Here is a 24,815-nt window from a genome sequence, read left to right on the forward strand (position 1 = left end):
AAAAAGATTACTTAATAGCTACTTAATACTTCGATAAAAATACTGAAAAATTAGTACCTTTAGCTTCGCGCAGCATTTTACGAATAACACAAAGGCTGTTAAAAATTTGCACATGCAAGTAGGAATTAGCGGACAAAATCGAGGTTTTTAAATGTATGAGAAAATATTTTATATTCAAATGAGAATCAACAATATTTCCCAGACGAAGTATACGTATACATACATATATTTCGTTTGCATACATAAGTTCACTATATATCTACATAAATATATTTACCTCAAGCCCACCTGACGGTGATAATACTGTGCGAAACCAAAAAATGGTATTTATATGGAATGTAATTGTTAAGTAGGTAATGTATTCAGGTTAGGATAGGTTAGTCAGGTTGGTTGTTTAATACAAGACATTCGGTAGCCCTAAGGCCCATTGTGATACCTGCATTTGTTTTCCTTCTCCTAACTAAGTTGCTTAGGTAATGCATTTACTTATACAGATAATAGGATGAGTATACTTTGAGAGATATCGAGGTACGTAGGAAGTTAGTTAAGACCAAGGAACTCTTCAGAAGCATTTATACACTTAATAATTGAGGTATTTAACTAATAATTTAAGAAGTCTTGGCTGTCAGAACTTGGATAACTTTAAGGACTTTTTTTGAAATTGTCATAATACTATCCATGTGGAGATATATAATGAAATTTGAATAACTTATCTTAGCTACATTTAAGAAACTATTGTGAAAGGCTTTAAATATATTAAAAAATTTACTTACTTTCCCATTAATGGAGATATTTGATAGATATTTGATCATGTATACACTTTAGCCGATTCCTAAAATGTTATTTTTATTTCTATAAGAGCACTTATTTAAGCTTAATAGATGATATTAATAACGGGTAAATACATTTTGAAAAAAATATCGGAAACTGTTCATTTAAAAAGCGCGTGTTACACATATGTCTAAATTTTTTTTTTGCTGGAACGTTGGTACAACTGTCCTCTGTAGTGCCGAAGAGTTTGAGCGTGATCTGTCAATTAGCTTGTTTTTGGCATTAACTTATATCAGTCAACCGCAGGTGTGCTCTGCGATTTTCACTATGGATAAAAATATCGAACAAAGAATTACTCTTAAATTTTGTATTTTGAACGGGATTTCGTGTGCCGAATCATTGAAAATGTTGCAGAAAGCCTATGGTGAGTGTTTTATCAAAAATACGGGTCTGCGAGTGGTATAAGACTTTTGCAGAGGGCCGAGAAGTCGTGGAAGATTTGTCCCGATCTGGTCGCTCATCAACGTCTTCAACGAATGAAAACGTCGACAAAGTTAAGGAAATGGTGCTGGAAGACCATCATTTAAGTTTGAGGGAGGTAGCTCGTGACCAATTCGCAACATTTTACACCATTAATTGGGCATGAGACGCGTGGCTGCTCGACTCGTTGAGTTGAGAGAGTTGAATTTCTTTCAAAAAATTCATCGGAAAAAGGCGTCGGAAGACTTGCTTCAGCAAGTGAATTCGGATGCAACGTTTATCCGGCGCATCATAACAGGTACTGAAACATGGGTATATGAGTTTAAAAAGCAAACTAGTCAACAGGCGACTCAATGACGCTATCCACATGAGCTTGAACCCAAAAAACCACGTCAAAGCGGGTCATAAGTGAAAGTCATGCTAATCGTTTTCTTTGATTATCAATGTGTTGTGCACTCGGAGTTCCTTCCAAATGGTTCTACGGTAAATAAAGAATATTATTTAGAAGTTATGCAACGTTTGAGGGAGAATTTGCTTAGGAAACGGCCCAATTTGCGGAAAGAAAACTCATGGATCTTGTACCATGATAACGCACCGTCTCACAAGGCTCATATTGAGAACACTTTTTTGACCAAAAATTCGACACCGTGTTCACCGGATTTAGCCCCCTTTGACTTTTTCCCTTTCCCAATACATAAATTGCCACTCCGCAGATGCCGCTTTGAGTCGATAGAGACCATTAAGGAGAATTCGTTGAAGGAGCTGAAGAAGATCTCTCCAAACGTGTTTAAAAGCTGTTTTTATGACTGGACTAGTCGTTGGCATAAGTGGTTTGCTTCGAATGGAACTTATTTTGAAGGCGACAAACCTACTAATTGTTTATGTTGATTATAATCGTCAGAGCAAACGTAAAATTGTTTACATAGTGTCGAGTACACGTCGTGAAGATAAAAAAATCGCATTCGTATTATTATTCAACGAATCAACTGTATTTTTCCTCCTGAAAATGGACAAATAAAGGCATTTTAGAATATTCGTTAGTCTGGCAACCCTATTTATTTTAACAGGCAATAGCTTGTATTTGGCTGAAATAACGAATTCTGGGGAAGTGCCGTTACAAAACGATTTTTTTACTTAACAAAGCATTTCGCATGTATTTCTCTGTTGATTGTGCGATGTCATAGTTAAGAGAACGATAGTAAAGATTGGCAGAATCGTTTGGACTTTATTAGCAGGGAAAGTAATAGTAAGTAACTTAGATTTCCGGTGATTCATTTGGTCTCTTAGTGATTCTGTTTTCATTGCTATAATGCGTTAAATTTATATTTAAGTGATATATTTCTTATCAAAGAAATATGTACATTTTATTTGTTAACAACGAAGTCATAATTGCCTATTTGAACAGGCAAAAACATTTTACTCTGTTTATGCAGAGTATACTCGTATTCGCTGGAAAATAATTAAGCAGGCAGAAAAAGTTTTTCGAAACAAAATGAAACAGTTAATGGGTTAAGGATGCTGAACATATACACATCTTAAGCTACAATTCCAGCTACCTCAAATTATTAACCTCATCTCTCATTGCAGCCTGCATAGTCGAATGGCGATAGCTTTTAGTAAGCCTCCTTTTGTCACACAGTGTAATATTACGTATACGACATGCACCTCTGCACTTACAATTGAAATGGTTGGCCTGAACTGAGCCGACCTGAATTGCCCTCCGCTGACCCAGCACAGGCTGCGTCGTTTGCCTATTTCCGTCAACATATGACTATATTTCTATATTTGAGTATATTTTCCTGGCACTGATGACTTTTTATCGCAATAACACCAAGTGTTGGCAAGTGTTTTGACCTCTCGTTTGCCAAAAAAATAACAAAAAAACGAAATGGAAATTTAACTAAATTTCCGCATTGTGGCTTTGCAGTCGAAACAAATTGCCAAATCATGTTGGAAAATTTCTTTGGTTAAGCTTGAATGATATGTGTATATACATATACGTATGCTGTCTGTAGCACTGGGATTTTGCAGTGTCGGTCTGTAACACGCCAATATTCTTGTTTGTATTTATTTTCAGGCAATTTCGTGTTATGGTTGGCTGCCGCACATCGCCGCCAATGCATAAATAGTCATCCACATAGATGTATATACACATGTATATTTATGTATGTGAGTGGTGGTGTAAATGCACACAAATGCCACAAACATTGGTAGAGATTGCGGACACGAGAACTTGTCCGCCTTTTCTCTTATTTTCATCCCTTACCCCATTTTCCTTCGCCTCCTCGTGCGCTGGCTGCCATTTTGTAGGATTTTCAGTGACAACATTTTGCGGCTTTGCATGATTGAGTTTGACGCTATTGAGTGGCTTATAGTATATTTGAAATGTAATTTAGTTGCTCATTTTGTGTTTCTGGGTCCACTGAGTGGCAATTTTGGGATGATCATTATGATGAGATTTTTGAATGATGTTGCAAAATTTTCAATTGCCAAGTGTTGACGCAATTTTTTCTTTTTATGTCATTGCAGATCTTTATTTAAGTGGGTAGCAATTTAAATATAGCAGGTTCGGAGTTATTGTATAGGGTGTTTTTTAAAAGCTTGAGAATTTAAAATGATAATACAAAACAGACATATTATTGGTATAAATTTGTTTTATTTATCATAATCTGGAACATAATTTCATGGCATTTATTTTTTGAATATGATATCCGGTATATGTCCACCATAGCAACGAGTTACATGGTCGGTTCTATCAGTCTAATTTTTGACTACTTTTTGCAATAAATTAGAGTAATAAATCTAAATTGCAGACCAAAAGATGGTCTCTGGGCTTCAATTTTTGCACGAGCTCTATTTTATAGGCACGCAATCTCATGCAATCTTGGCTTCTGGCTCTTAGGAGAGCAAACAGCCAAAATGGATATCACTTACAATATACACTGCTATAGTTGTAATCAACCGGAGAAAAAGTAAATTACTTCCACTTCCTCTGTGAATGCCCTGGAAGGCGAGGATGTTAATTCTTGCCAAACCACTTTTTGAAAACCTCGAGGAGCTGGCTGGTATAGGCGTAAATAACCTTATAAGGCTTCTCAATCGCGCAGACGCGATATACTCGTGACGGTTAATCCATCCCGTATAACTTGGTGGTAGCGAGGATGTGGCAACTTTATCAAACACTTATGAAAATTCTACAAACTTTTCACCAAGTTTAAAACTTTTTAATAAGAACTTTTATAACAATTTTGGTATGTAGTTTTATTATAGCCTGTTCAATTTTATATAATAACTGTGTATAGACAAATATGCTCAGAGGATGGGCATATGACTTCTGCAGAAGCTGTCTAAATGAGGAAAAGCCGATCTCGCATCTTCTGTGCCAGTGCCCGTCTCTATCCAGATGCAGATTCGCCATTTTATGTAGATAATTTTTTAATGAGTAGGAAGATCTCAGTACTGTAAAAATCAATAATCTTCTAAATTTTTTGAAAACTTCACACTGATTTTAGAAGAGATGAGGACAATGACCTATGAGCCTGAGTGTGTCCCATAGTGGGCAACCGTTACAACCTAGCCCGGTAAAAATATCGTTCAAAGTTTGAAACTTTGTGTTATATGGTTTTTGTTGTAAGGTTAACTATATTTTTATCTAAAAAAAGTGGTAAGTTTATAATTTTGCAACAGAAGAAGTCGTCGGACACGAATTAGTATTACTAGCAAGTAAACGAAAGCACTGGCTACTAATTTTTTTTATATATTTTATTATTATTTTATTTAATTTAAATTTGTTGTGTACAGAAATTAATTTACCTTTGTATTAAATCACAGAATGTATAGATATTTCGTACTTGAAAAAGAATTTTCCAATTTCCAAAAAAATTCCCAATATTATAACTTCTACAGCCCATTAACTAGGTAGAGAGCGGTCCGCGCGCTCCTATACCTCAAGCTTTAAACTCTTTTATCTCGAAACGACTTTTTTGTTCGGTGTTGTTAAAAAAAGAAAAACTATTCAACCTAATCGGCTGAAATTTTATTTATTTCGTTTTTTTTAATTAAAAATGTGAAAACCCCGATTTTTAGAGTGTCAAATTCAAAACCGCACCACTTTGTTAATTTTTTTTTTGTTCTAGTACGGGAATGATAATTTTTGTTTTTTTTGGTTTTTGTGTTTCAGATAAATAGGCGATCCAAAATTAACAACCATCCAGGTGCAATTTTTCGGGAGGGTCAACTTCAGCGCCATTTTTAAAATTATTAAAATTAAAAAAAAAATTGAATATAAAAAAAAATTTAGTTTTTGTATGTAGGTAGGTAGGTTTGGCAGCCGCATCGCACATAGAGACAACGATGCCACTTAGACCACGGAATGGGTCCCTTGTGAGCCGCGGGGGCTGGGCTACATTTCCCTTTCCATATTGAACCATCCTGAGCTTTTGACAAAGCGTAAAAGGTTGTTGATACCTAAAGTGTATAGATTATCTATGTTCGTTAAGAAGTAGGATTTTAAAAATCGGTTTCTGCTTCTGGCTAGAGCCGGGCATGTGCAAAAAAGGTGTTGAATTGTTTCCAATTCCTCCTCATTTCTGCAGCTACGACAGAAATCATGCGTGTATACGCCTAATCTCCTTGCATGATTTCCTATGAGACAATGTCCTGTGAGGGCCCCTACTAAGGTCCTGATTTGAAGTCTACTCAGTTTTATAATACTCTTGGACAGACGTAAATTAAGCCTTGGCCATGTTTTCCTAGCAATTTCGCAGGTGTTGGCGCTAATCCATCTCTGATTTGCAGAATTGATTAGTGCGTCCTTAATGAGAAGCTTACAAGTTGCGAGAGGTATCTCCATAAAATTACTTATGTCTGGCATACAGGTACCTTCTCTTGCAAGTTGGTCTGCCCTACAGTTCCCTGGTATATCTCTGTGGCCTGGGACCCAGCATAATATTATACGATATTGTTTGGCCATCTCATTTAGAGATTGGCGACAACGTAAGACACTCCTTGATGTTGTTTGTAATGCATCCAGGGCTCGTAGGGCAGCTTGGCTGTCTGATAGAATGCAGATATCCGTTCATGATATTCTGTTTATCTTTAACCATTTTAAGGCTTCATGAATAGCGTTTATTTCCGCTTGAAAAACGCTACAGTGATCCGGTAGTTTAAAGGATTCACTAATAGAAAGCTCTTCGAAAAATAACCCTGATCCTACACCGGTGTCCATTTTGGATCCGTCCGTGTAGATCTTAACGGGTGTGTTGGGTGTTGGATCTTCTTCAAGCCATTCCAGTCTAGAAGGGATTTTCATTAGGAAATTCCTTTCGAAGCAAAGAATGGGAGGGTGATAATCACAGTCACTGGGTATATCCGTGTAGGAGTCTAAAATGGTTGAATGTCCATGTGTGACAGTTCTCCATTGTGAGCTCGCTTTGAGCCTTAAAGCGGCGCAGGCCGCTGAATATTTGCAGAATAGATCTAGGGGTGGCAGATGTAGCATGATGTCCAAAGCCATGGATAGCGTGGTTTTCATGGCGCTACATATTGATAGTTCCGCTGATCTCTGCACCTTATTCAATAAATTAAAATAGGTTTTTTTCTGCATAGCACACCACCAGACAACATTTCCATATAGAAGAATGGGTCTGACGACAGCAGTGTAGAGCCAATGAGCAACCTTAGGTTTAATTCCCCAGGTCTTCCCTAAAGCTCTCTTACAGGCATAAAAAGCTAGGTTCGCTTTCCTGACCCTTTCTAAGGTGTTTGACTTCCAAGTCAGTTTCCTATTTATGTTTAGTCCCAAGTACTTGGTTTCTTCCGAAATCACAAGAGCTTCCCCTTTGAGCGCAATTGGACTTAGCTGAGGGATTCTGTGTTTCCTAGTGAACAATATGAGTTGTGTTTTGTCTGGGTTGACTCCTAGACCACACTTTCCTGCCCACCTAGAAAGTATATCTAGAGCATTTTGTATTAGGTCTCTTAATGTAGATACAAATTTACCAGAGACAGCCATAACAACATCGTCGGCGTAAGCTATCACCTTACAGCCCACCGATTCCAGTATTAACAGAAGTTTATTTACAACTGCGTTCCATAAAAACGGTGAGAGGACTCCACCTTGCGGTGTACCTCTACTTACCGATCTCCTGAACACCGATTCTCCTAGTTCCGCTTCAATGATTCTGCTATTTAGCATTTTGCCAATGAAGCCTACCAAGCCCGGTTCTACCCTAAGATCAGTGAGTGCTGCAGTAATTGCCCCCCCTTCAACATTGTTAAAGGCCCCTTCAATATCAAGGAAAGCGGCTAAAGTAAATTCCTGTTTGTGCAGTGAACTCTCTGCCGTGTAAATAAGGTTATGTAGAGCTGTCTCTACCGATTTCCCTTTCGTGTAGGCATGTTATGACGTAGAGATAAGATTTCTATCTATAGTTAGGCTTAAGTGAAATTCTATCAAGCTCTCCAAAGTTTTCAATAGGAAGGAGGAGAGAGATATCGGTCTTAAGTCTTTTGGATGGGTATGTGAGTTTCTACCAGCTTTTGGAATGAAAACAATTTTGACTTGTCTCCACTTAAGAGGTATATGACCGTAGAGAAAGCAACCTTTGAAGATTGCTAGTAGTCCGTGTGCAAGATATCAGGCGGCCTTTTGCCGTTCCACCGGAAAGAAGTTAAATAAAAAGCCTAAAAAATTAAATATCGTTTTTCCTTTTTTTTATTGTAAAAAGATAAAGTTGAAAGATAAAAAATAAAGCTAAAATTTTATTATAAAAGAAATTCTAAAAAAAATAAATATCGTTTTTCATGTTTTTATTGTAAAAAAAATCCTTTAAATACTCTAAATTTTCGAACTCTAGACCACCCTTAATACATTTAACAAAATTTCTCTACTAAATACGTGGATCCTTTGTTCCAGGACTGAATTTATTAATTTATTGAAAATGAAATTTTTAAAAAGAACTCTATATTTCTAAGCTTCTTTGCATGAAATTCAAGATCATTGCATTAAAAATATACTACCACCAACTATCTATTTATAAACTGAAATTTATTTGTTTAAATCCTTAGTCGAATTTAATTTGATCCAAGGCACATTGAACAGGTAGTAATAGTGGAGTAGCTAATTTTTTTTATTATTTATTTGTTCTGTAAATGAGCTAATTTGATTAAGATTTTGACATTCTGACTCGAAAAGAAAATCATACATACATACATTCATACAATACATTATTCCTGTTGCTTTTGCTATACTATTGTACCTGTTCAATTTGCCTTGATTCGAACTCAAAAGAATTGTCAGCCTTAAAACTGGTTTTAGAGTTTTTTAGATTAATTTTTATTACTACTATTAAATTACAACATTGAATGTTGGTGTAAAGTTTATATTTTCCTATACTAAAATGAAAAGTTCAGTCGCCCATTAGTATGCATTAGGGTATCTCACCAAAATAGTTGCGATTTTTGCACCGGATTTGCAAAATTTATTATATGAAATGATTTCCATCAAACTATTTCGGCAAATTATTAAAGTTTACTTAAGTTGCACCATTTTGAAAATACCTCAAAAAATCGAGTATTAAATTAATTAATGCAATTTCAAAAATGCAATATTTTTTCCAAAAAATCAACTTAGTTGACAGAAGAGTCTAAGCTAAAAGGACTGCATAAAAATGTTTAGTAAATTTATTACCTGAATCAAAATAATAGGGCTTGCGGAGACACTTTTAAATCAGTTCAGCTCACGTAAATCTTAATATTTACACGAAATATATCGGCAAGAGTCTTAAAATTGTTAGTTACAATAAATAATTTTGGAATTGCGATGGAAAAAAGTAACGATTGTTTTTTTTTTTTTTTTTTTTTTTTTTTTGGTGAGTGATGTATACTAATATTCTCATATATTTTTGGAATGTTCTTTGTTAGGCGTTTAGCCGAGCTTCCACTCTAATTTCTGGAGTGTCTGGCTGTTGTCCAACATATAGGGAAAGCTACAAATTTATGCATCTGCGTGCCGAAGATGGTTTTTTATAAAAAACATTTTTCAAGGCAGAAATGTACTCGAAGTTTTGTCATTGCCTTTGTAACGGCGACCCCTATCAGAAACAAATTTTTCTATTGCTTGATATTTTGCTCTGTAAACACAGGGTTCTTCGATGTCAACCAATCGAATGGTAGTCACGGAGGTGTGGGTTCTACTGCCACAAAGTTCTACCGCCGCTATAAAGTTCTAGAAAAACTAAGTTTAAGGATTTTTTCAACTCAACTTTAATACATAATTCAGCTTAAAGCTAAAATCTTTGTATTCAATTTCACTGATTTCAAAATGCAGACGATGTTTACTTATTTCATAAACGCAGCATAGACAAACGCCGACGGCAGCTAGACAACTGGGCGACAGAAAAATTGACAATAAATCGTCAAACAATGCAGTAGAACAACAAAACAAAATACTACGAAAACTGGAAAACTGTGGGTAACCAAAGTACAATACATAGCAACGGACATTTATGTTTTGGGTTATTGTGATGACTTTTGCTTTTCAAATTCTATAAGTATGAGGGGTTGAAAATAGCGAGGTTGAGTGGAAGTGGAGGGTGTCGTCATTTTCATGTTAACAGTATTTTTTATTCAAGTGGAGTAATGTAATTATTTACTATGGGAGGCTTTAATGCCGGTAGGCAAATACTTGCTGGGAATGTATGTACGTATGTATGTGTGATTGTAAAATATGCAGGTAATTTAGCCTTTCTGCAGAAAATATGTCGCGTTTTTCATTTAGAATTAGCACTGATATTTCAGTAACCGATATTTAAGTAACCGATTAGTAAAAAATCCAGTTCAAAAATTAAATTTATTTAGTTTTTACTAATACATCGACATTACGCTTGTACTAGTATTGCTAGTTTATTGTTTTGGTCATATCAGTATTGGCGTGTTAATCTTATGCTTACTTTACGAAAGCTTCCCTATGAATGTTGTTAACACTTCATTTCTTACAGGGTACTTATGTCACTGGGTATGTTTAGTAAGGGCTTTAATGTGTAAATATTCCAGTCAATGTTTTACATCGTTATTAATGTTTGAGTCATGCTGGCGTAGTAACACTTTTATGTTTTCTCCCAGCAGTAAGTAGTTAATACTTTTGTACTCGTATGTAGGGTAATGTCTGTAATAAACATTAAGGGTGCAGTGTTGTGTTCTGGCACGGCTATAATGGCAATGCGATAGTCGCATGTAAAATCCATGTTTTTGGCGTCAAGCGGACGCTCCCTCTACAAGCATTTTAGATACTATGCCCTATAAGTAAGTAAATATTTTTAGGGTTGAAAGCGAAAGAGGAACTTAAACACTTTATCGCTCTTTCATACTTTCAAAAAAACTATCGATTTTAAGTGTTAGTGCATAAACTTTTAAATTTACTATTTAGTAAAAATTAATTTAGCTTACTAATTGCATGCAATTCTTTCTCATACTTACACATTTGATTTAACTGGCAAAAACATTTTCACTTTAGCTTATTTTACTTGTCGATGAAAAAGGTGGTTTCTGCTTTGAATAAGTCCACTACCGGCTTTGTAAGTGTGTATGCGTCTAGCTTAATTATCAGTAATCCATTTTCATACCACTGCGTTACACACTTCTACTCTTGATTTGACGCAAATTGCTTATAATTTTGTTGTTCTATTGTTGTGTTTGTTGATTACAGGTCCACTTGAACGCCGAGGATGCCTCTTTTTCAATTTAAGCTTCTTGTTGCCACTTCAGACAAACCACTCAGCAGGCGAAGAAACTCTATACAGTTGCTGCTTGAATTAATGCATTCGATTTCATGACACGCACTTCCCATCCAAGTATTTTTCAAAAACAGCTGCTCTATATTACACGGACTTTTACTACAGCATTCGCTGAATTGACAATGGCTCTTCAAATGGCAATTTACGAGTCACGAGCCAGATTGACATCCAACATTCACGCTGCTGTTTCGGCTTTGATTACACTATCAGCTCGGAGATCTATTCAGTTTGTCTGAAAGTAGAATGGTGAAGAAGAAGAAGTTAGAAAATTGACGTGCTGTAGAAAGTAGACATTTTCTCAATGAAAGGTAAACAAATTCACATTAACTCTGAACGAATAGCATACTTTTAGGCGATTAAAGCCACCCAAGTAGCAAAAGAAAATAAATGAAATGCCAACGCATTGAAGTCCGCCCATTTATACAGCTAAGCGTAGGAAAGCACGCTAAATATTTGGGTCAATTCAATGCAAACACGCGGAGAAAACAATTGATGTGATATCTGCATGTAACGGGTGACTTTTTAGCTATTATCTTTTTAAACACTTGGTTTAAACAGCTGACGCACGTTTCGTGTTTTGTTTTACTGTCAAACATCTTCAGTTTGGTCTACAGGTATAATTTAACCATGAATCGTCTTACAAACGAACGACGCTTGCAAATCATTGCATTTTATTATAAAAATGCGTCTTCTGTTAAGAAAGTTTAAGATCCACTTTTTATCGAAAAATTGTGTTCAGCGACGAAGCTCATTTTTGGATCAACGGGTACGTAAATAAGCAGAATTGTCGATTTTGGAGTGAAGATCAGCCAGAAGAATTGCAAGAGCTACCAATGTATCCGTAAAAGGTCACAGTTTGGTGCGGTTTATAAACTGGAGGTATCATTGGACCGTACTTCTTCAAAGATGTTACGAATCGTAACGTAACTGTGAACGGTGAGCGCTACCGTGAAATGATATCCAACTTTTGTTTGCCCAAAATGCAAGAGCTTGACTTGCATGACATGTGGTTTCAGCAAGACGGTGCCACATGCCACACAGCACGCGTAAGAATGGACTTGTTGAGAGGCGAGTTCGGTGAACATCTTATTTCACGTTCGGGACCTGTCAATTGGCCACCCAGATCGTGCGATATAACGCCTTTAGACTATTTTTTGTGGGGCTATGTTAAAGCTCATGTCTATACAGACAAGCCTGCTTCAATAAACGCATTGGAAGACAACATTAAAGCATTTATATGTGAGATACCGGCCGAAACATTGGAAAGAGTATGCCAAAATTGGACTAAGCGGATGGACCATTTGAAGCGCAGTCGCGGTCAACATTTGCATGAAATAATCTTCAAACATTAAATTATATGGACTATACTATCGATTTAAATAAAATTTTCATGCATTTTTCTGAATTTTACGTGTGTTTTTTTGAAAAACTTTCCTATAGCTCTTAAAAAATCCCCCTATTATTGTATGTGTGTGTATACGTATTATATTTATTCAATGTGTCTACATTAGGGATACCGGCCTTTTTTAAGCCCTGAAAATTTTGTGTATGTGGGCAAACATTTTTGGTATTTGTCATTTCTAACGAAGTATATCTTATGGCGCGCATGGAATGAATACATGACAATGCAGAGCTCCACATAACAGAAAAATGTGTGATATATTAAAGTGTTATACTATAATAATTTTAAGTTTATGTGTTTATTTGTATCAAATGCCATTAAGTTAAATGTTAAACTTTATCGAAGAAAGGGCAGTGCCTATAATAAAAGTATAAGAATGACTTAATCTTCTTATACTTTTATTATAGGTTCTAACGAAGTCTATTAAATGGAGACAGAAAAATCACCAAATAAAAAAAATAAAAAATAAACTTATAGCAAAATAGCAACACCGAAACCACTTTGCTTTGCACTTTTTGTGGTTTTGTATTCAATGTTCAACACTTTAAACTCTTTTAAACTCTAAGACAACTTATGGGGTTAGGGGTAGTCAGAGACCAGAAAAATTATGATTTTGAATAATTTTTTTTGCTAGTCAATTGCTTAATTTCACAAATATAAAAACATAGCATTAATACATCATGTTTCGACTTGACTTTAGCAAAGTTTAAAAAAAAAAATAATAATTGTAAAAGTTATCGCTGTTTGTGTAGAGCCCATTTCTACAGAAGACCCTTGCGGTGATAATCACAAGTCCTTGGAGATTCATCTAAAATCAATCGGACAAGAGAAATTAGTTTTATTAATAGATAATCTTGTGCCTGATCGAAGCTTTTTTCAAAATTAACAATATGGCGGCTTCAGGAAGTATTTTTCAGATTTTCGGAAAAAACTTACAATTGTTAAAAAAAATCGAATATTTTGAAAAAAAATTCCTTCGATCAGCCACGCGTTTTTTATGTTTTTCAAAGCCGTATACATTTTGTAGAAATCTACCAAGCGGTTTTTAAGTTACAGTGATCACCAGTTCAAAAAACATAGTTTTGAGAAAAACGCATTTAAAGTGTTGCTATCGATTTACGTAGAGTTATACGAATTCTTTAATTACTTACACTGCGTCATCTATTCCTGGGCCATATAATATATAATTTTAATTATATAATAATTGAAACCTGGGACGTGATTCTATCCCATGGTAAATTACTTAAAAACTAATTTATTTTAACACACACCTATCGACTACTCAGTGCAACGACTACAGACATACTGCCAACAAGCAAATATTTTTCAGCAATTGTACTACCTACCTACTAACCTATATATAGTTCGGTATATATAGAGAATATACATCAAAATGGACATTCGTAACAATAAAACCCGAGAAGTCGGTTGCTTGCAGCTGCTTCTAGCAACTTGCTCCAGCTCCCAAGCGCCTGAGCGTCCTTTTTTAATTGTTAAATAGCTGGAAAAGTATTTGTCGGATGCACTTCAAATTTTCATACAATATTTTTAAGGTAATATACTTTAAGAAAATGCAAAAAATCAAATGTTTTGAAAATTCTGTATACCCCTACCTCTTATGTTGTGGCAAGCATACGAAGAGCACGACTTCGGACAGCATAATATCGCTGCTCTAAATCCCTAGAATTTGTGCTTCAACTTATATGAAACGTTTAAACCGAATTTGTTCTGTTTATATACACTTTGTATAGCAATCCAACCGTGTAAAAGATCATAAGAAATTAATTTGACTGAACTATAATTGTTTATTACCAATTTTAATAACAAAATTCATAAAAATAAATTTATAAAATAAGTGATGTTTTTTGTTGTTGCAAACTAATAAAAATGAGTTTATTTTATGAAAAGATGTTTTACATATTTTCCCATAGACGTGCAACTAATGCCGCAGTTTTGGCATATGTCCGAATAGTGGAACGCCCGGGGGTTTTGACCTCGGATCTCATAGGGATTGAATGAATTGCCATGTAACCAACAGGATTTTCTTTTGTATGCTCTAAATTGTAACTTCTGCCAATATTATATTGTGCAATTAATTTTTTCATTGTTTAAACAAAAAAATATGAAAAATTAATGCATTGGAGCATAATATTTAGTTGAAAATAGTTTTTTTTAGTTCTACGTTAAATTTTACTTAAATAGATAAAGACAAACATCTTCCCAACGTTCCATTTTATTTAAAGGGTCGAAGAGACCTTGAGCAGGTAGTCAAACTTGAAGAGGGGAAAGGCAGCTGCGGCGTACTATGAATTTGTTCTGGCTAGTTCAGTTACAAGTGGCACGTGTTGAATGAATGTTGTGAATACGTAATAGTGAAAATTTTGTGATTTCATTTAAAACTTCCAAAATTTTGCAAAAGTGTTTAGTTATCGGAGAAACTTGAAAACCTCGCATATTTCTGACGCAAGTTTCATGAACAATTGTTATTTTACCGAGCGGTTTTTATTACATTGTTTAGTAAGTTATTTATAATTAAAAATTTCAATTGATTATTATGTTATTCATTAAAATAAATAAAAATTAATCAAGGCTAAAATGCCATAACTTTATTATAGGAGTATTCAATTGTTTTCTATTTCAGCTTTCCGATAATGGATCAACCATGTACTAGCAGCCTTACTTATGAACGTAGCTGTATAATATGCGAAAAATTGGGTTCATCTTCTGGTACAAATGTAATAAATCTTGGAGAAATAGTGAAAATCAGTAGAGGGATAACAACTTTGAGAGCTGCTTCAAGTGAGCGACAGGATGGTTTGTTACCTCACTTACAAGCTGAATTTGTATACGCTCATTCAGGTTGTCGTGGAAAATATATTCACCAAAAATATATTGATGCCTATAAAAAGGAAAAGATTACTGCATCGTCTCCTCCAAAAAACAAAACTCCGGAGTTCTATTCATTCGTCTCACTTCGATTGGGAAAATAACTGTTTCATTTGTGGACAAGAAGCTAATCCAATAAAAGAAGCCAAATTGAATAAGAATAGGAGACGAATAATTTCATATGTAAATACTCCAACTTTGAGCGATGACGTCCGAAAATTTATCGCTGTGCAGAAAGATTATTATTATAGAGAAATGCATAAACGAATTTCGGATGTAAAAGATTTACAAGCACTTAAATCAAAATATCACCCGATGGTATGTATGTAAATAGTAAGATAAAGTTCTGACTCTGTCATTTCAAGCTGAAAGCGTAATACAATCGGAATCGGAAGGCTGCTTTTCCATTTTCAATTTGTTTTTTTTTTGCATTGAACTTTTTTGGACATACCTTGGACTTTTGGACTTTTGGACATACATGCTAATTTAACAAGGGTCTAAAGATATAATTTTTATTTTAAATAAAGAAGTATATTTAAAACCCATGTATTTATTATTTATGGTAGGAGAGCTAAACCGAGTTAAAATATTATTAATTAATGAATATCTAAATTCCGTGTCTAGTACCGGCATTTCGAGACTGTAATAACGAGATCTCAAAAATCTCGGGATCGTAAGAATTGGCATCCCTAGGCAACATACATAAATGAACGAACGCAAAACTTGTGTGTGGCTACTTTTCATCTTGTACATATATTACATACTTAAATACTGCTATGGGCTTACAAGTTTCAGAGGGACGACTCATTTTGTAGCATCATCTTCATTTCGTTTTTGCCTCATTGCTTGGAATTTGTAATGAAGTGTCAAAATTGGTGGTGTCCAGAGTACGGAAGTTTGTTTATTTAGAAGTCAGCAGATTTTAGAGACTCTTTAAACATACACACAGACATGCATGTAGATCGCTGTATAAAAATTCATAGGCATGTGAATATTGTTAAGCGCCTGTAAATATGTTTGCTATGTTTCAACGCACATCCGTTTTCTGCTTAATCGAGCGTAAAATTTGTAAATTTGTAGAATATTAGTAATGACGAAAAGTTATATTTATCGACCGCAGCCAAGGCGCTTCCCACATCCTGCTCAAGTGCACCGAGGGACGGGTCTGGTGAGCCAATGGAGGAACCGACAGGCCAATGCCCGTGAGCAGTAGTAGTGCGGGCTACTCTGCTACCTTGCGGTCGTGATGTCATCTCAAATGCCACAGCTACAGAATATTCATCAGCTGTCATACACAAACATTGAATGAGTAAACTTATATATATCGGGTGATTTTTTAGGAGCTTGAGAACTTAAATGATAATACAAAATTTGCAAAAAATCGGTTGTTAAGTGCGATTCAAAAATTTAGTCAGCGAGGCTCGATAGCTCTCGCTGTTCACCGTAACGGCTGCTCATTCCTCATTTCGAAAGAAATAGGAACCGATGATGACATCAGTGTTTTATAAACTTCGCAAACAGATTTATTTTTTTAGAGTAAATTTCCACATTTTGGAAGCTTTTTTTCTGGCGCTAAAAGATTCATGTTGACTTGCCAAAGCTTACTGAACAGAAATGTCAACAAAGCTTGCCATTCTCAGCTGTCAAACCGTAGTTATCGACATCGACATATCTCAGCAGCTAAAAATACCCCATATATATGTACATATTTATATGACTATAGGTCTCTCCTATTCGCCATTTCCCCACTGCCTATATCTATGCTCGATTAATTTCACGAAAAATTTGCATGCGAATGCAACAACAAAGTTATCGAGTAAGATTCGCCGCTAGTGAGTACGGCTATAGCTCATTAGACGCACTGCCTTACCAACACATGTAATTTAAGGCAGCTCTCCTCTCGCATTGCCGACATATGTTCATTTGTACCAATTGCTTCATATATTCGCCACTTGCGAAGTCTTGGCGAAAAGAAGGGGTCCTATGTCTCTGCTCTCTGTGCAGGTATGCACTTATATATGTAAACTCATTTGAGATCGTAGCTCTCATTCCTTATCAAATGTTCACGTATTGATCGCTTAGTCTCGTGAGTGCCAACTCGAATTCGTCTGTACCGAAAATATCGTTTCTTTTATTTATCAAAACTTTTGGATATTTTTCTTGATCAGAAAATTGCGAATTCATAAGTAGATAATGGGTCTATAGCAGCCATAATGAACTGAGTGCCCACATCCAGAAGCTGCAGTAATACCCACTAAATCATCGCTTCCCCCACTATCTCAAACCCTAAACAGTTGAATATCCTGAAGAAATGATGTTTACAAAAATTCATGTAGATTTTGTACATGAATTTCTGTATTTAAAACTATCAACTCCTACTAAGACATTAGGGTATATTATGGTAGTATAGAAAGCACAATGCTGAATCTCGGCCAAGCAGCAGAGTCGCTTTAAAAATGCGAGTAAGCTCAAGAAAGCTAGGTTAAACTCCATGAGATCGAAGTCACGAAGGAAGCATTGAAGTGCAGGCGCTTTGCCTTCTAGATACATACTGCACAGAGCCAACTCATTTGCGTACTCATCTCACATGGAGTATTTTGCATTGTTTCATTCGCTCAGCAACCTAAGGAGCCTGAAATACTGCATAAATATTTAAGCGCTCTGATTCTAAACAATAGGCTCAGAAATAACACAAATTAACAGCAAAAATCAATAAGAAATATTGAAGTTACGTTAAAATCATCATTGTTGCTTGCTTTCAGCCAATAAATAAATTATGCGAAATTATGCATGCGCAGGCGAGTATGTGGCGCATGTGCGGGTTAATTAATTTTCTGCAGCTTAGTTAATGCGAATCGACACACTCATAAGCAAACACATTTGTATGTATGTATATAAACATGCATAAGCACATAAATATTTAAGTTTACAGTGAGCTGCAACAAACTGCCGCTCCATCAAAAGTTGCATTCAACACACCATTCATTGCTTCATCTCCCTATACTTCACTCTACAACGAGTATACGCAACTGAAATGCGTTTAGTCATTCAACTCAATTTGTCTGGTATATCTATTTGCAGTTGCAGGTCGCCAAATATGGCACAGTGGGGCGTGTATCTATATTAAACCCATGTTGCTGTTTTTTCTTCTTTTCAGTGCGTATTTATGCCATTTTTTATGCTAAGTGAAAATGCAGCAAAGTTTGTAATTGCAATTAAATGGAAAGAAGGGGAAAATAAAAGAAAATAAAAAAATCACATCAGACAGTTACTATTTTGTGTGTGTAAAGCGGCTAGACGCTGACATTTGCATGTGCTCATACATATTTGTGTGCTTGAATGTGAATGAAGTGCATACCTTGCCACTAGACAAACAGGCGGCAATGACAGACTTATAGGCGCACGTCCAATGGAACAATGAATGGATTTGAGGTTTCAGACCCCCGAAGCTCTGATATGCGTACAAGAGACACACAAGTATAGGCAACTGCTCATCATGATCAGCGTGAAAGTAAGTTAAATTTAAAAAAAAAAATCCACGATGAGCGATTCCATGTTAAGGGGTCCAAGTATTTTGAACATTCCGTCAATTCTTTTAAAAAAATTGGTTTATTTGCATGATGACCAAAAAAAATATTTCACACAAATTTTGGAAAAAACAGTCGTGTTTGGATATAGTGTGAGAATATAGTGACCGCTGAATTTTTTATAAGACGTACTCTAAATAGTGAACAAAATGTTAAAAGTAACTACAAGCAGAAAACAATAACAAAGCATATAAAGTTATCAGAAATGAAAGCGGGTATTACCCTTAATTGTAATTTAGCTCAAGTTATTGGATATTAGCGTTAGCATTTGATTTTCTGTTTTCGCGTGAGAACAGCGCTATTTTAAGTGCTAATAAATTGATAATGCTATCATAACTTTGGGGTAATTCGTTTCATTAAAGGAAAAATCATTGAAAAAAAAAAAAACGGTAAAGGCGTTATTGTTTAATTTTTGACAAAAATATTTGTGATAACTAAATTAACAATTTCGGAAATCAACAAAAAGAGACGTAATATTAACTCTCACCAGACAATTTTAGCAGTTAAGGGGGAACGCCACTGTGAAAATTCAAAAAAATCGATTTTTTTGTTTTTTGCATTTTCTGAAAGTATAAATATTCAAAAATAGGTAAAAAATATTAACTTACACTCTTAAAAATTGACTGAGATATACGAGATAGATGTAACTGCATGCAGAACTATTGAATACGCAATGAAAACTTTAAATGCTATTTCTCAAAACGACTTTTTTTGATACGTTGGCAACGATTTCTCGAAGACTAATGAACCGACTCTAATGTTCTTTTTTTCAAAATTTTTTTTTATCGCATTGGCTATCGTTGTATGTAGCCGATTTTCCGAATTTTGAAAATAACAATTTTTTTGGGTCTGTTGAAAATCAAAAAATGGTGAAAACTCCACATCGAAATTCAAATCTCCACCATTTTGTCAAAAACAAAAAAAAAACAAAAACGGCTACGTACAACGATAGCCACTATTGTGTAGAATAATAAAATTTTTGGTTCTTTGATTTCAGATGATTATTCATTGCTGTATCGCTGCCACCAGATGACGCCTTTTTTTTAATTCGTTACGTTTAATTACATAAATTTGTCAATTTTCAATATTTTTTAATAAAAATTTACATCAACATAGTTATACATATATAATAAATTGCCTTTCGTCCGATCCTCGAATAATCATTTCTACTTACAAAAAACAATTTCCAAAAATCGACTATTTTTTCACCCCCCACAGTGGCGTTCCCCCTTAAGAGAACCAACGAATATTTATTATTAGAAAAAGCGAGTATATATTTTAATGATCTCGTGCAAGTAAAACAAGTTTTTGAACAAAAAATTTAAACCCCGATATATGTAGTACGCAACCGGGTACTGTGAATAGAAATTGCAATAATTAGTTGATTATATCCAGACACGAATGTGAAGTAAATAAACTTTTTTGCAAGAATTTATTTTAAAAAGCTGTGCTATATCAAAAATTTAAAAAAATTCTTAATGTTAAAAAACCGAAGATATTTTGTTTAAAAAACTCTATTCAAGTTTTTATTTTAAAATCCATTAAATATTTTCATATTTTTTTCAGTTTACAGCGAGGTTTTCCTATGCGTAATTCCTTAGGGTGTTATTCATGGGCTAATAGGGTTTCCGATGATGCGCCGCAAAGAGAGTATATAGGTAAAAACCCCTTAATAAAAATTTCTGAACGAGCACTTGCAGTCATTAATACATGTGGCTACATACAATACACATTTACTTATGTACATACATATGTATAAATAAATCGGCAAATATGCATATGTCCATGTACATATCTCTTTATTTACACTTACGCAAGCTCTTCTGTGCTAGTTGCATGTAAATGCACTTCGAGTTTAGCTGTCTGCTATGCCGCTATAAACTGTTATGGCACGTGGGCTTGATAAGTTGGTTAAAGTGTCTGCAACTTGATGTGTCTTCTATTTATCTTTGGCTATGAGTAATAGGAGTTGCGTCGAAAGTGGCGAAAGTTTCTTCAATGCATTTTTACTTAATTTCTGTGTATGCCATTTTAACCTTGGATAATTAGAAATATGAAATATTGATTAAAAAAATTAAAAACACGCAACTGCAGACAAGTCTTTCGCGAATAATAGAAATAGTTCGAGTGTTTTAGCTAGCAATGCTTACTCGTACTAACTTATTGGTGCCGATATTCTCACTCATCGGTGGTACTCTCTTTGATAACATCTTACATAAACAAGATTTTATAAAAACAAAAATTGTATGACATTAATGTGTGAAATTATTTCAGGCATGTGGTGCATACCAATGTCATTCTAGAGTACTTTTTCGTCTGTCACGAATCCCACAAAAATAGGCCTTGAAGGAAAGCTCCATGCATAGTTTAATTTCTGGTTCGTTTTGGAAACATAGAACCGACTGCTACTGACAACGGTAAAAAGGCCGCTACAGCGCTTAGTGTCGCTTGAAATATATACATATTTATTTATTTATTTATTTAAAAGAGGAATAATTATAAACAATCATTCCACTTAGAAAGTAATCATTTCAGCTGTTTGGTTGGACATTACATAACTTTTATTTTAATAAGCTAATCGATATGTTACCCTAACCAACCACAAAATGTAAGTTTTGTACAGTATTTAAAAATGAAATCGAAATAAACAAACAGTATGAAAATAAATAAATCATTAAATTGCTTGTTTACAGTAATTAACTAATTAACATTTCATTTCATCACCTCAAAAGCAGCCGGTTTGAAACAGCATGTACTCGTATAGTATTGGGTTGGGGAATAAGTTCATAGCGTTTTTATATTTTCTTTCATTTTACAACGATTTGTTTGCTGTTTGGTCAAGCGAAAGTATTCATTCGATAGAAATTTTTCTTCTCTACAAAACTAACTTAATTATATTTTTGAGTTATTTATTTTTTAATAGTTTTGAGGCTTAGAAATGGAATAGTCAGGAGGAAAAAACCAACATTTTCAACACCTGCTCTTCTTGGCTTATCATCGAGGCCAAAAAGCTGCTAAAGGGGACCGGGGCATTTGCGACGTATATGGGGAAGGTGCCATAGGCGACTTTGCAAAGTTCAAAAATGGCGACTTTCACATCGATAACACGTCCCACAACGGAAGGCCTTCTGAATTCGATGAAGAACGTCTCAAATAATTTTTGAGACGGGAAAAGATCGCCAAACCAGTCGTGAATTGGCGTAAAAAATGAACTCCGATTATAAAATTATTCTCAATTACCTTCATTCATTGGGATTTACAGAAAAATTGGGGGCCTGGGTGCCCACAAGCTCAACGAAAAAACAAAGAAAGTCGCCTTCAAATTTCTTCTCAGCATTTCACCATCGGGCACCACGCAGTTATAAACAGCACTTTTTGTACTTTTGATATAATTATTGCTTTTTTGTTTAAATAAAAGTCTTTGTTAAAAACGTTACGAACTTAACTCCCCAACCTAATACTTTACGTTTGAAAATTACGAAATAAATTGTAAATTTTTTGTCATTACGATATTGAGAACACGTCTGTCTATCTTATTTTTGTTCATACCAAGAGTGTTAAATGTATTTACCTAAGAATATACTTTTAGAAATTTTACCGCTAGGTAGCGGTGGAGTTAAAAAACTCATAGAAATAGTATTTATATTTTGTTCTTTATGGCTAAATTTTAAAGTCATATTTCGTATTTGCTTTCATTCGACGTTTTAATTGGGACTTTGTCTATCCGTACAATCTTTTGATCGTTCGAAGTTGGTGTATTTACTCCGTCTTTATTTGGATACCATATTATTCTTGTCATATTAGTAGGCTAGAATCTGTCCAGAGAGTCTTTCTCCGTTATGCCTTTCATTCTTTGCATTTCACTGATCCAATTCCTTTCCATAAAAGTCGATGCTTGCTCATTAATAGTTTTCCCAAATATTGGAAGGACTATTCTCTCTCGCACTATCGTTTCAGGGATGGTTAGAACTAATTATGCTTCTGATTCTCCGATTTCTAGAACTTTGAGAGAATTTAATATGCTTTCAAATCATATTGACCTGGATTTTTCTTAGACAAATAATTACTTTAAGGTGTTAACTAGTTTCCAAGTTTTCTCTAGAATTATTTCTTTGTAAACTTTAAAAAATATTACATTGTCTACATCAAAATGAAATAAAGATATTATAAGTTTAATTTATTTTTAATTGAGTAGTTTAGTATTAATCCGTTTTTCATAGTCTGTAAGAAATGACATATTGCATTTTTGCTTTGCCGATATCTCTCTCATTTCAATACGTATAAGCCTTGAGATCGGAAGATTAAAGCATACATAACGCGGCGATTGAATACTAAGACGCAGCAACTTTATAAAATTACTTTTAGCATAATCTGAGGTCCAAAGGCCTATAAATATAAAATATCAAATTTCGAACATTCGAGTAGCAAATTCAGAGGTAATAGATTAGTTAGATTAGACGCTTAATAGAACTAATGAAATTTACCATATGGGTAATATCTAAATTTGCTGCAGCGTAAAAAAGTGAGAGCCAAAATTACTATATCTTAGATCAGCTAAGAAGAAAGTGCTAAGATGATTTTTAGACAGCTATTGAACACCTAATGAACAATGTCCGGAAAAATTACTCACAAACGAAATCTGCGACTTTGCTTTCTGAGCAGTTAGCATACCTGCCCAGTGCTTGCTGTGTTTACGCGCAACCCGCCGTTACAGGTAATTAGGAGAACTCCACTTCTCTCATTTCACGGGGAAGTTAACTGACGTTTCAGGTGTCAACCTAGCCCATTCACCCTGCAGTTTCCCGTAAAGTCCATGTGACCAGCTGAGCCTGATTTTGAAGTATTCGGATGCGGTCGAAAAAGAAGTCAGGTATTGCGCTATGGCCTACGAATGCTGTGCAATGCCCATCCATCCATTGAGGGAATATAAATGGAAAGAATACAGGCAGAATCTAATGAGTTTTATTTCTAACTTTGCAAAGTTTGCTCTGTTCAATGCAGGTTAAAGTATTATTGTTGTATTACAAGGTCAAAAGTGTTGCGGAGGCATTACTTTTCAACTTTGCAAAATATGGCTCACCATAAACGGAATCTTTTCTAGGTGGGTCTGACATAATTATACGATACAAGGCTCTATAAGGTGTGTGCTCTATATATCTCAGAAAGAAGAGAGATCAAATGAGTAGCAAAAAGACATTGATGTAGTCAGAGACAGGCAGTTGTAAATTTGCAGTTTGAAATTTTTAGTTGTATAGAAATATAGGTAAACAATTTTTGGCACCGGTTGCGTTGCAACTTTAGACAAATTAATACTAAATAAAAAGTACTTAGTACTGAATAAAAAGGCCCTGCGAGTTTTCAACTTAACTATAGCTATCAAGGTATATCGGTAACGAAAAACAAAATCGCAAAAAAATGCACTGCACAAAATATAACATATATCTATTGATAAATTTGTTTCAACTTTAATTTTTCATATTTTCAGTTTGTCACCATTTACCGACTTTACTGAAGCCCAGAATTACTGTGAAGCCCTGCAAAGAAAGCATCGAATATCAAAAGAACAACAAGTGCACAAAATTCAATTTGATGCCAATAAATACTCCAGAGCGAAAACGCAAGCACTCACAAATCTACCAACAATCCGCATAACAAGTCAGCAAAGTTTCTATAACCACCCACCCGCACATACTCGTACCACTATAGAAAATGAAGAGAGACAGGTGTGTGGGCAGCGCGGTACAGGGGAAAGGGGGGAATCAGTTTTGTATATGCTTCACTGCCTGCTGCTAGCCTGTTGATATGCCTGCGGGTCTGTCGTCCGGCATGTACTCGTACTCGTACAGACAAGCCCGCCAGCAAGCGCTGAGTAGTGATTAACTAGGCTTGCGGGTT

The 24,815-nt window shown here is 35.0% G+C and overlaps 1 protein-coding gene across 1 annotated transcript in view; it reads right to left on the reverse strand.

Annotated features, from left to right (window-relative positions):
• The window catches only part of LOC128867476 (kelch-like protein 17), a 92,304-nt gene that overhangs the window by 26,695 nt on the left and 40,794 nt on the right, over nucleotides 1–24,815 (reverse strand). Inside the window, 1 exon segment of the mRNA XM_054108694.1 lies at nucleotides 10,729–11,277. Coding sequence (XP_053964669.1) covers nucleotides 10,729–10,754 — 26 coding nt within the window. The 5' untranslated portion in view covers nucleotides 10,755–11,277.

This window comes from Anastrepha ludens, chromosome 6 (assembly GCF_028408465.1).
Source record: "Anastrepha ludens isolate Willacy chromosome 6, idAnaLude1.1, whole genome shotgun sequence".
Lineage (NCBI taxonomy): Eukaryota > Metazoa > Arthropoda > Insecta > Diptera > Tephritidae > Anastrepha > Anastrepha ludens.